Source organism: Cibotium barometz, chromosome 52 (assembly GCF_041138505.1).
Source record: "Cibotium barometz isolate CiBa-2024 chromosome 52, ASM4113850v1, whole genome shotgun sequence".
Classification (NCBI taxonomy): Eukaryota; Viridiplantae; Streptophyta; class Polypodiopsida; order Cyatheales; family Cibotiaceae; genus Cibotium; species Cibotium barometz.
This window is the reverse complement of record NC_141097.1, coordinates 29654855-29668724: the sequence shown is the minus strand read 5'-3', so window position 1 is coordinate 29668724 and position 13870 is coordinate 29654855. Positions and strand designations below refer to the sequence as shown.

Below are 13870 nucleotides of genomic sequence, written 5' to 3'. Positions count from 1 at the left end.
ATATATATATATATATATATATATATATATATATATATATATATGTGTGTGTGTGTGTGTGTGTGTGTGTGTGTGACATACGTATGTCACATCGTAGTATAAATAGAAAAACCCCCATTAATCTCCCCTTACATAAGCTCAATTTGAAGCTCTACTCTTTGGTCCTGTGAACATAAATTGAGGTTGTAAATCATACGTTGGGATAGATTTGACACTTGCAAACACTTAATTACATTTAAATCACTTCGTTTTTTTATTTTTCACTTGAAAATCTTGTGCAACCAAACTTATATGGCAACCGAGTAGTACTCATTTTGCTAAGACCTTGAATGGAATCCTGTAATTCCATTCGAATTCAAGAATGTCCACTTTTGTACTTTGCATGCATTCATGCGTGCTGAAACTCTTCATCTTCGGGTGGACATTAAGGGGGGGATCTAGTATATGTTCAATGCCCGCCTCTTAACATGTATCTCACATTGATGTGTGGTGCACATTTGTACGGCCCCCATTATGAGAAGAAGCCATTGGTGCACATATCTTTAGTGGAAACCCCAGCTTAGATGCTGGAAGGGGTCGTAGTTGTGACCGTTGATGGTTAGGAGAAGACTGGGAAACCCCAGCTTAGATGCTGGAAGGGGTCGTAGTTGTGACCGTTGATGGTTAGGAGAAGACTGGGTTAAACTCCATGTTCATTGAAGAATGATGATCAACTTGTAATACATTTATTGGGTGAGACTCCATGTTGGATAAAGTTTGCAATGCCTTGTTTGTGTAGCACATATAGAAGCATAAACAGTAGTTTGCAATGTCCTATTTGTGTAGCACAAAAAAATTTTGCGATCCCGTATTTGTGTAGCAAAGAAAAAAGTTACCAATGACTTGTTTGAGTACCACATGAAGAAACAAAGAGTAGAAAAGAAAGAAGCAACAGCATAGGTTAAGGAAGCAATTCAATGAGTTACATGTGGTCTCAAAGTGGAGGTGGAAGAAGATGGAAATATAATGGAAAAACAGCCCATGTTCAGTTCCTCCTTTAACTGAATAGGAACAATTTCTTTCAAACAAAGCATTACTCACTTTTTACTTTTTTCATACTAAGGCTCCTCAAAAGTGCTACAAACCAAGGCTGTCGAAGACATGCCTTTTTGGGCCACCTTTCCATGCTTCCACCCACCAGGAACCCATATCGCAAATTAAGAAGCATTGTTTTAGCCTCATCAACAATATCAACTATGAGTTCACTTCCAAGTGCAGTGTAGAATCATCTGCAATCTTATTAATATCTACTATAAAAGCTATCACCTCTACACTAACATTGGCTATGGTATACATATGGTCATAATTCACAGTCAAAGAACCTCCTAGTGGTCAACTTAAAAGAGCACCATTCTTGGAAGCGTTTGGCTTGACTTATAGGTCTAATCAAGGGGTTCTCCACATGCTCTCAACAATTCAATTTATAACTTGACCAAGTTATAAATTTACATTTACATTTACCACGCCTCTAACGTCTCTAAAAAATACGAGTCTTTCGAGGCACGTACCATACCCGCCTCGTACCAAATGCCTCTAACACCTCTAACAACCATGTGTGTTACTATAAAAAGGGTATACAGTCGTGTAGGACTAGCGCAGCAACAACTCTTACTTTGTATGCTGTACGCATTGAATTTCACAACATGGACCTGTACATACTATGCAAAGGAAAAAAACTTGGCATTGATGACGGTTCTCTAGAATGACCTTGCCTTATTGTTCGATCTGAGATACAGTAATGAAGAGCCTACTCAGCATAGTTATCAATACGCTTGAACATATTTCATACAAGCCAAATGCAAACAAATGCATATGGCAAAATTCATGTCGTAAACAGATCAATACGCCAAATCATCATAAAGAAACCAATGCAATACAGTGAAAATCAATAATAAATTGCAGAATTGTAGGACATTTTGCGTATAATATGATCAATACGTTAACAACGGCAATACACAAGGTAAGACCTATGAAAACGTTAAAAACGCGTTTTCATCATGAAAGCGCCATTTTCATGCAACTATGCAGCAAACACGATCGCTTGAACATGGAGATCCCGTGTGTGTGTGTGTGTGTGGATGGACAAAGTATAGGCAATATTCTTGAAGATGAGAGTGTGAAGATAAAAGACTTTACCTACACCGATGAGAAGAACAAAAATCCACTTGAGCGTCACATAGGATGCATAATGCAATTTCCCTCTGGAGGCCTGCTACGTGCAAAAAAAAAAAAAAACTGTATGAGAGATGTAGAAAACCCTAACAAGAACATAAACCCTGCCTGAGCTGTAGAAAACTCTAAGCGAATCATGAATGACGCTTCCTCACATGTTTAACACCCTAGGATTAAAAAATCCTATAAGAACATGAGAAACCCTAAATGAGATGCAAACATGTGGAATCTTAACTGGGATGCACGAAACCCGATGTTAGAAACCCTATGAGAATCCCTTGCTGAGATGCAGGACACCTTAATCAGATCATGGAAAATGGCAGGAAAACCTAATCTGGCCCTCCCTGCAGAGATGAATCTGTGCGTTACCTGGTCTTCGCGATAGGCAAGATTCTCGATGACTTCGTAGTCAAGGCTTTCCATGCCGCTAGTGCTCGAATCGTCCTGGTCATTAAGTGCCTCCGCGGACGGATCCGAGCTTCGCAGGGGGGACCAACGAGGCCAACGCTGGCCATGTTCAGCATCCATGACACTTCTTCTGAACTGTTGCTGCTATGGGGATGCACCGATGTCGGTGCTGCAGAAGGCCACCACGCTGCAGATGAAGGCATCAAAAAACTCAAAGTAGATCACCCGATCTCGCCTTCCCTGTCGTCCCCTTCTTCATCAAATTAGCAGATTGCAAGCTACCATGGCGGCACGCCCCACAGATTCTGCTGCGATGAATGGTTCTAAAAGACCGGCGATGGCGAGCTGTGAGACAATGCGCCGTGAAGAAAACGCACTCCGAACCCTAGAAAGTCCAAGGGCGAGCTATGACAGAAATGGCGATGGCGTGGAGGAACTGCCACGACACACAATTAGAGTTTCCTACAGACTTCCGGAGTCTTACCTACCATAGAAAAGTATAACTAGACCATCTTTGTTAGTTCCCATGTGTTTACCTCATGGTCCATGCCCATGGACCCCAAACTCTATCTTTCCAACCAATAAATAAAATAAGGACAATTCCTTATTCCCAAATGTATACTAAATTCAGTTTCATAAACAAAAACCTAAAGCTAGTTTTTTTCTCTTTGGCCCATAAAAATACACTATAATGCCTTTTTTTTTCTAGCAATGATGTAAGGTCCCTCGAGGGATTCGTCCAATGGAGAGCCTTTGAAGCTAACACAATACATACCTAGGTAAAAACACCAAGCAATGGGACCCATTACACAATTCCATTAGGCCACCTATGCCTCCTGCCTCAATTAAGGAGGAAAAGGGCAAGCAAACAATCTTGTCCTATCAACTGCATCCTTGACTATAACCCAATGGTAGCGCCCACTCTTCCCAAAGAGAAGGTGCTAGGTTTGAATGTACCCACTTCCAATGTGGAAGTGATGGACTTCTAATTTCAGTACCTAATCTACACAATTTTTATTAAAAGCTTCGTCTAAATCACATGTTAGTCCAACCAGCACAAATGGACAAGTGTTAACCCAATTCTAGGGTTAACAAGATCTACAACCATTATCTTACATCAAGGAGTCACGATAGATACACCAAAGGGTCATACATTCACAATGGTGTCCAAAGCTACAACTTTGATGGACGCCCGTAATGGTGTGACGGAGTATTTATGGCGATTCACGCTTCAAGAGTGTATGGTAGTCAGATAGGATGAAGTCCTAAGTGATGTACTTTATGGATATATTATGAGAGTAGTCATTGTAATAGCATTAGGCCTATGAGCCTAAAGTGCCCGACCAGCCACAATTTAAGTAAGTGTGAACACTTATGGCCATGCATACAAGTGAATATCTCTCATAATACAACGTACTCTCCCATTGTGCAATTGAGTCTTGCTCTTGCTAATCTCTCTCCCTATAATACATGCTAGTGAGTGTGTGTGATTGAAGTGAGGTGAAAGGCGGGATGAATACCCGTAGTGCAACGCGGCGATGTGACAACGCACACAGGAGACACGGTGAAATTGTAGACCTCAAGGGTTACAAGCTTGGCCATTGGAAAGATCCTTACGACAGTTGCGGTTCACCAAGTAATCTCTTTTTGGATGTATTTCAAGGAGGGTTAGGGTAAGCCTTAACATTTTTGGCGCCACTGTTGGGGAGCCATCCCTTGGCTTTTTCTATCGTTTTTCCTTTAATCCACGTATTATACATTGCCCATTATCTTTATTAATGGTTTCCCATGAAAAAGATGTGGATTTGATGGTGATTTGTGTGTGATTTGATGTAGAATAACTCTCTTTTTTGTTTTTGAAAAGAATGCCTTTTACTTAATTTTTAGCTTAATTTGTTGTTTTTGTTGTTATTGTGGCTTTTCATGTTCTTAGGGCTTGCACATAGTTTGTATTAGGCTTAGTTTGCATCCATTGCAGCAAACAATGCAATAGATTACAATTTTTAGTGAATGTTAGCTCTCTTTAGTGTTAAACATAGAACTAAAATCATTAATTTTAGCTTGATTGTGTGTTTGTTGTTGAAATTGTTTGCATTAGAGTGTTAGCAAGCATTAGGAGTAGCTTAATCTTTCAAAAAATTTCTTAAGACCATTAAAAAACCCTTGAATTTGATTAATTTCTCTTAATTGACTGGTTTTTGTCATTAAGGATGATTAATCTTATCGAGAGACAAAAACTTTAGAAAATGTGTTAATTAGGGTCTAAATTGACCATATGAGTAGTCGAAATTGGTGTTTTTTAGTGTTTTGAGAGCATCTAGATGCATCAAAGCACCTAATTACATCAAATTTTTTTATTAATTGGAGAAATTTGATTCTCTTTGCTTAATTTTTCCTTAAAAGAGGAGACCACAATTAAGAGTCTAATTAATCTCCTATTTTAGATTAATTTACACATTTGTTGATGTACAAATATTAGCATTCCCTTGCTCTATCCAATGATGTGCTCAATTGTGTGAATTAATTAAGGATTAGTGGTTAAGTAAAGTCCTTGATTAGTGTAAAAAAGAAAAAAGATTAGTAAAAAGATTATTCTTGAATTAATTCTTAATCATTTTTTTTACATAACTCATTAAGGCTAATGAGTATTCAATGAGTAGATGCTCATGAGTTGTCAAATTGTCCATTTTGGGTTGACCTTTTTTAATTCCCACTTACCTTTTTGGGAAAATGTGCATATCTCTTTAATTTTAAATTCAAAAATTATCTCCCCCAAAAAGAAAAATTCATATTTTCCACTAGACTCCAAAACAAAAATTTTAAAAATAACTTTTTCGTGAAGTCCGGTTCACGACATGAACCGTTAAGGCTTCACGGTGTGAAAAGGGGTCCGTCGACCAAAAAAAATAAAATCGAATTTAACTTTTCTGTGAAGCCCGGGGTTCACGGTGTGAATCGTTAAGGGTTTACGGCATGAGACCTTTCATTCACGCGACCAAAAAAAAATTCAAAATTTATAAAATCCGTGAAGTCCTTCATAGCGTGAAAAGGGGTCCGTCGGCCCAAAAAAAAATATCAAATTTAACTTTTTCGTAAAGTCCAGTTTACGACGTGAATCGGCATGAGACCTTTCATTCACGCGACCCAAAAAAAATTTCAAAATCTATAAAATCTATGAAGTCCGCTTCATGGCGTGAAAAGGGGTCCGTCAGTCCCCAAAAAAAAAAGACTCTGCAAAACACCCCTGTTTGGAGGCTCGTATCTCTTAAATCATATATCCAATGAAGGCGCTCTAGGACTCATCGGAGCTGACATTGAGCTCTTAGACTTTTCGGACTTGGCCATCTGAAGTCAAAATCGATCATTTTGGCCTCCGACTAGTAGCCTAAGAATTTGATCTGGAAATCGAGGTAAAAAACAACCCAAAAACCACGAAAAATCATTTCAAAAAAAGCATGAAAACGACGACGAGCCATATTCGGGCTACTTTTTGAGAGTCTAAACGACAAAATCACGGACGACTCAAGGAAACAAAGTTGTAGTACTCCAAAAACACTACAACTCTCTCGTTTAGAGTTTTCCAAGATTCCTTTTGGAACACCCTCAAAAACATGCTGCGAAACAGAGAAAAAATTCTTGAAATTTTTTTTCACCTTAAGACAGTAATGGAAAATAGGTTTTAGGACATCCTTTTCCATCTGGGGAGTTACTAGCATCTACTTTTTTCAGAAAAATATCTCTAAGAGGTCGTTCGCATGCTTATATCGCCTAGCTAATTAGGGCAAACGGACACCCGTTTGACCCAACGAAGAGAATGCCAGGACTCTTGAGGCTATAACGGGCTGTGAGAAAATATAAAAAGCCAAAAAAAAGTGTGGTTGCTCATTAAAGAGCATTTACACAATCAAACATGGCAATGATAGAGGGATTGCTAGGGATCACACAAGGATTGAACCCAATGGCTGACATCTTCGAGCCATTGAGATATATGCCGCAAATGCACCTCCCAATACCATTGGCCATGCTTATAACAAATGTGTCATCGGGTTTTACATCGAGTTTTACACCCCCCGTCACTTCGATCCCACCGAGCGTTGGTCCCTTACCTAACATCTCCACGAATCCTATAGGTACCAACCCTTCATGGATGCCCACACCTTGGACGTATTGACTAGTCTAGGAAGGGAGGTAGCCCAAGAACTCTGTGAGTCTCTCCCAACAAGAGAACTCACATATGGCCTCAATGACTCATACAAAAATATGACCTCAAAACCCATATGTGTGATACATGGTACAAAAGCCCAAAAGAAAATTTGATCTCGTTGCATGGGCAAACATAATGAAAAACTGACAATCCAAAGAAAGTCAGAAAATGAAACAAGTTCTAGTATGTCCCTAAGTGAGGATGAAACATGGTGGATGAGTATGATGTCATCTTGGTGGAACTTGGATAGGTGAATCGTTGTATTCAATAGATGAATCCATGCAAATAGTCACCTTGAACACTCCAATAGACATTGTACAATTGCTTTTACGGGAGAACGAGACCATAGAGAAGCTGGAACTTCCAACATATCTTACTGAAAAGATACCTAGGACTCTGGTTGGATTGGAAATTTCAAATAAAATCACCACGGCTCAGTCATAGCTTTATCCAACCAAGAACACAATCTCATGACCCTTGAGCTATGGGATTTGTTAGGTTAACTAACACTCACACGGTACATCGTGAAAGAATTCCCTTTACACCAGACTTGAACATGCCATGTTTGGGGTACTTTGAACATACAATGTATATTGCAACTAACTCCCTTACTTACAACTAACTCCCTTACTTGCAAGTTTTTTGTGGTTGAGTATGTGTTAGAAGTAGATTTGATCTTGGGGCATAAATGGACTATTGCTGCCCAAGCATCACTGTGCTTTGCTAGCGATAGAGTCATTATGATGGTCAACGATAAAAAGTTGACAATACCATATTGCAAGGAAGAGGATCCAACTTTAATGGATTTCTATGATGCTCAACGCAAAAGGTTACAAGCCTCTTCCACAGAAGCCCCTCTACACAATGACCTACCATCTACGTCTACAACTGACTTCGTTAGAGCATCTACTCCTTCAACCCCATCCTCACCTACGAAGTTTGATGCCAAAACCTCGCACACTCAACAGCTATTCCTGAAAAAAGTTACAAGCCTCTTCCACAGAAGCCCCTCTGACTTCGTTAGAGCATCTACTCCTTCAACCCCATCCTCACCTACGAAGTTCGATGCCAAAATCTCGCACACTCAACAGCTATTCCTGAAAAAAGGTTACAAGCCTCTTCCATAGAAGCCCCTCTACACAATGACCTACCATCTGCGTCTACAAACCAACTCCGTTGGAGCATCTACTCCTTCAACCCCATCCTCACCTACAAAGTTCGATTCCAAAACCTCGCATTCAACAGCTATTCCTGAAGAAGTTTCCACAGCTCAACCATCTATCTCTAACAAGAAACTCAACGAAAAAGCCCTAGAGCCTATGCATCTTCATCGAAACCTCACCAAAGAGACAACCACATGCTCGAAGGCCTCATCTCATCGATAACCACTCCACGAGAGACTCTAGCCTCATCATCGTCCACAATGCCCATGAGTCTCAAACATGTAGCCTCAGCACCAACCAATGTGAAGGCCCCAAACCTTCCACATCAACTAAAAAGAAAACTCCTCCAAGACCACCAAGATCAAGGTATCTTAATAGTGTCAAAATGTAGGTGGCAAAGCAGCTACTTGTAGCTCAAGGCTACTATGAAGGTGCCAATCAAATTTAGGTGCCTCGACAGTCAAGGCCTCTTCCTCAACGTAGTACTCAGAGACCAAAGAAAAAGAAAAGTACTCCATAACACCATCCACCAAAGCCTATGCGAGTTCCTCAAAGAACTCCACCAAGTCAACAAGTGTGGGTATCAAAAAGATTATTGCAAGCATAAGGGTACCACCAAAATACTAAAGCTTGGATCCCCAAGCACATCACAAAGTCCCCTAAGCTTGCACAAAGAAGGAAGCCTCAGCACCAAGCACATCCGCCACCTGTTTATAATGTTCATCAAAGATGGGTGCCTGTGCATGTGCTTAACAACAAGGATACTATGATAGTAATTCCATCATATGGTTGCCAAAATCGAACAAGGTGAAGAAAGCCTCACCACCAACTTCAACCCCCCAATAGCTTCACCTAAAGTTTGACAAGGCCCAAGAAACAACAAGCAAATCACTCAACCACTCTCGTGCATTCAGCATCAACACAAGAGCTTGTGTGTTCAAGCAAACAACCAGCAGTTTTACCTACTGCCTCGACAACAATTGAGCAACAAATTCAAGAATCAATACCCACGTCTGCAACAACGGAGACTTATGAGCACATCAAGGACAAAATAACAATGCTCTTGTCACTCCTCTGGATGTGAGAAATAAGTGCACAAGAACCTGTTGCTCTCGCAAGTCATGACCTAGCTGACCTATAAAATCATTTTTTTTAAATCGAGGTCAAAACCTGCAACTTCACGAGGTCAAAACCTGCAATTTCACGGAATTCCATCTTGCGGAATTACTCTTCACAGAATTTCATCTCACATGATTACCCTTCATGGAATTCCATCTCACGGCCTGCACTTTCACGGAAACACCATTTCACGGGATTAACTTTCACGGGTTTGGGCCATTTCACGGAATATCCCTTCACGATTAAAAAACTTGCAATCTCACGGGATTAGGCCATTTCACGGAATATCCCTTCACGGCCAAAAAACCTGCAATCTCACGAGTTCAGGTCTCACACAAGTTCATAGTTTCGCGGCTTAAGAACCTGCACTTTCACGATTTATGCCATATCACAAATTAAGCCATCTCACGCATTAAGACCTTCCAGACAATCTTTAATCGCCATTATATATTTGCTAAGCGTATTGCTTACTATTCTTTTGGCTAAATTAATGTAGTAGCTGCTCCATGAGTACATATCCATACTGCATTTCTTAGTGAATGTTAGCTTTCTTTAGTTTAAACATAGAATATAAGATCATTAATTGTAGTTTAATTATGTGTTTTTTATTGAAATAGTTTGGATTAGAGTGTTAGCAAGCATTAGGAGTAGCTGAATCTTTCAAAAAAATTCTTTAAACCATCAAAAAACCCTTGAAGTTGACTAATTTCTTTTAATAGACTAGTTTTTATCATTAAGAGTGATTAATCTTGTTCAAAGAGACTAAAAATTTAGAAAATGTGTTAATTGGGGTCTAAATTGATCATTTGAGTAGTTGAAATTGGAGTTTTTAAGAGCATCCAAATGCATCAAAACACCTAATCACTTCAATTTGGTCAATTGGAGAAATTGACTCTTTTTGCTTAATTTTATCTTAAAAAAGAGACTATAATTAAGAGTCTAATTAATCCCGTAATTTAGATTAATTTATACAATTATTGATGCACATAGATTAGTTTTTTCCTTGCTCTATCCAATGATGTGCTCAATTGTGTGAATTAATTAAGGATTAGTGTAGTTAATTAGAGTTCTTGATTAGTGTAAAAGAGGGAAAGATTAGTGAAAGGATTAATCTTAGATTAATCCTTGATCACCTTTTTACATAACTCATTAAGGCTAATGAGCATTCAAGGAGAAGATGCTCATGAGTTGTCAATTTGTCCATTTTGGGGGTCATTTATGAAGGGTGTAAGGTGTGTCATTAAAGGGTTGACTTTTTTTAATTCCACTTACCTTTTTTGGGAAAATGCCCATATTCCTTTCATTCTAAATTCAAAAAATATTCCCCCCAAAAAGGGAAACTCGTATTTCCCACTAGACTCAAAATTAAAAAAATCAAAATTTAATCCTGACGTGAAGTCTAGTTCACGCGTGAAGAGTTCTTCGTACGGCGTGAAATAGCAGTTCACGTGGGTTTTAAAAAAACCCCGACGTGAAACAGCAGTTCACGTGGGCAAAAAGAAGAAAGAAAAAATTGAAATTTAATTTTTACGTGAAGTCCGGTTCATGCGTGAAGAGTTCTTCACGGTGTGAAACAGCTATTCACGTGGGCAAAAATAAAAAAATAAATTAATTCTCATGTGAAGTCCAGTTCACGCGTGGAGTTCTTCACGGCGTGAAACAGAAGTTCATGTGGCTTGAGATAGTGAAAAATAGGTTTTAGAGCCTCCTCTTCCATCTGGGGGGAAGTTCCTAGCATACGTTTTTTTCGAAAAAATATCAGCCTTTTGATGAGGCAATTATTGAGGATATAGTGGATGAGGAGAGAGTAGCCATAGAAGAATCTAGACGTATGCCAAAATGTCTTGTGTAGACATTGAGGGATAGCAAGTTGGCAGCTCCTTTACCTAGCAGAACTCGTGCAGGTTCTCATCATGCAGATTATTCTCATGTGGATCATGTTCTCATTTCTACTTTATGTAATGAGGAGGAATCTATTTCCTTTGAGGAAGCACAAGATGATGATCATTGGATGCATGCTGTGCAGGATGAGTATAACTCTATACTCAAGAATGACACCTGGTATTTGACAGATCTACCTGATGGCAAGAAGGCCATTGGTACTAAGTGGGTTTACAAGTTAAAACGCAAAGTAGATGGTAGAATTGATTGCTACAAGGCCAGACTTGTTGTAAAGGGGTATGCCTCTAGCAAAAGGGCATTGATTATGATGAGACCTTTGCACCCACATCTCGTATGACTACCATTAGGTGTCTTATTGCTTTGGCAGCACATCATGGACGGAATGTACATCAGTTGGACATTAAGACTGCATTCTTGAATGGTGATTTACATGAGGAGGTGTATGTATCGCAGCCTCCTGGTTTTGATATGTGAAAGGAGAAGAGTCTAAAGCATGCACGTGAAAAAGGCTCTTTATGGCCTTAAGCAGGCTCCAAGAGCATGGTATGAGAAGATTCATGCATACTTGGTTGCAAATAATTTTTGCAACAGTCCAACAGAGAGTACCCTCTATGTGAAGAGGAGGACGGACACATTTTTGGTCATCGTTCTATACGTTGATGACATGCTGCTCACGAGACCCGATATATAGATAAGATTTCAGCCTTAAGGCTGATTTGCAGCAGTCATCGTTTGAGATGTAGAATTTGGGACCCTTGCATTATTATTTGGGGATTCAGTTTATGCAGCGCAATGATGGCATTGTTATGCTGCAGTCTAAATATATACAGAAGCTATTGAAGAGGTTTAATCTTGAAGACTGTAAACCTATGGCTACACTTATAGAGACAGGTACTCGACTTAGTCTTCAAGATGTAGGAGACTCTTTTGATGCTAGCTTGTATCAGCAAGTTGTATCAGCAAGCTGTTGGATCCCTTCTTTATGTATGCAACACGAGGCCAGATATACAGTATGTGGTCTCACAGTTGAGCAGATTTATACATAGCCTAGGTAGTACGAAGCATTGGTAGATTGTTAAGCGGGTTTTTCACTATTTACAAGGCACTCAGTATTTTGGATTGTTTTATCCAAAAGGGGTGAGTCACAGCTGCATGATTTTAGTGATTTAGATTGGGCTGGATGTTATGACACCCACTAGTGGGTTTTGCTTTCACCTTGGGGATTCGTGTATATCATGGTTGAGCAAGAAGCAGCCTATAGTGGCCACTTCCAACTGTGAAGTTGAGTATAGGACAGCTTTTACAGCTACAGTTGAGTGTGTGTGGCTCAGACGTCTTATGGCTGATTTGGGTGTTGGACTAACACTACGATTTTCACTGACAGCCAGAGCGCATTAGCAGTTGCGAGGAACCTAGTGTTTCATACTAGCACATTGAGGTGCATTACCACTATGTCAGGGAAAGACTCTCTGCAAAACAGAGATCAGCTTGGTCTATGTGCCTACACATGACAATGCACACATGCTTTGAACACATGCATATATTGTGTTATATGTACATTATGTGTGCTATGTTATATACACATTATGTGTGCATATACTAGGAGGCTAACCCACATTAGGCTTGTGAGCATGGGAGCATGGGAACAAGCTCTACCGGAGCATGGGTTAGGAATAACCTTAAGGGTTAAGGTTAGGGTCAGGCATCCAAGGGTCACACATGAGAAATGGAAAGTCAAGAGTCACTTGAGGGCCCTCCTATATAATAAGGGCATGGGGCACACTCAGGGGAGGGCTTGGAGGCTTATGAGGCCAAGGCTATGTTATGCTCTCTTGTGTAGAGGTTCATATCTACTCTTCTACCGTTTCACACTTTAGCTACATGCTATTGGATTGGAGTTATACCTCTTGATGGTATGGGACATCAAGGTAGAGGTATGATGTATTTCATTATTATTCATGTGTGCATCCCTTGGGCTCGGGGGTGGTTGGGTGGTTGAGTTTATGCCTGATTTATGCATGTTTATGCATAACAATTATCTAGAGAGATCTTAGGGTTTTAACATATTGTATCTCATTCTGCTCCTTAAATGCGTAGATCTTCACAAAATCCACCACAAACACCATGACATCCTTAGGTAAGTATGCACACATGCTTTGAATTCTTCAGCTTTTCTAATTGTACATGAAGTTGTGTCGAAGGGATTTTAAGGCTCTTCCTCGTGAAAAGTTTGAAGCTTTTCGTAAAGCTTTGGGATTATTGCCTTTTCAGGATTGATCAGCCATACCCTGTACATGTTTTCATTATCACTCTAGGGGTGATTTGTAGCATTATATAGTAGTGATATGTGTGAACACACTTAGGACTGCTGGGGTACTTTTTCCCTCACTATGAGGTTTTTTCCCCTGTGCGTATGTACACCCTCTTCTCTCATGATAAAGCCAGAATCATATCAACACTTGCACCTTTAATGGATTAACCTGAGTTAGACAAGGACATAACGAACTACATAAAACAGGATTGTCAGGATTTGCAAGTTTCCAGACAACCCTCATTAAGAATTGTCAAGGCCCAGTGTGCCATTGTACGCACTGGGTACTTTTGAAAAAGCTGAGACCCAAACAGAGAATGAAAGTGAATGGGAATATGAAATAGACACAGGTTCTGAAGCTGAAACACTAACTGAAATACCCATGGTTCCTTTGGAAGATTCTATCATGATATGGTTGGATTTCCCTACAGGCAATGATGTTCAGCGCAAGCACGCATTGATTAGCCCTCGAGCAAGTCATAACATCATGACAATAGACACTTGGGTGTCATTGGGACAACCTAAACTCACCCTTACAAGCAATAGTCTTGC

The 13870-nt window shown here is 39.8% G+C and overlaps 1 protein-coding gene across 2 annotated transcripts in view; it reads right to left on the bottom strand.

The window, feature by feature from the left end:
- The window catches only part of CLC-D (chloride channel D), a 72164-nt gene extending 68953 nt beyond the window's left edge, over nucleotides 1-3211 (bottom strand). For both annotated transcript variants that reach the window (XM_086788641.1, XM_086788640.1), the window contains exons 1-2: nucleotides 2581-3211; nucleotides 2176-2248 (exon numbers count right to left, since the gene is read on the bottom strand). In XM_086788641.1, coding sequence (XP_086644767.1) covers nucleotides 2176-2248; nucleotides 2581-2739 — 232 coding nt within the window. In that variant the 5' untranslated portion in view covers nucleotides 2740-3211. The remainder of the gene's footprint in view (nucleotides 1-2175; nucleotides 2249-2580) is intronic.
- Nucleotides 3212-13870: the final 10659 nt, after the last annotated feature.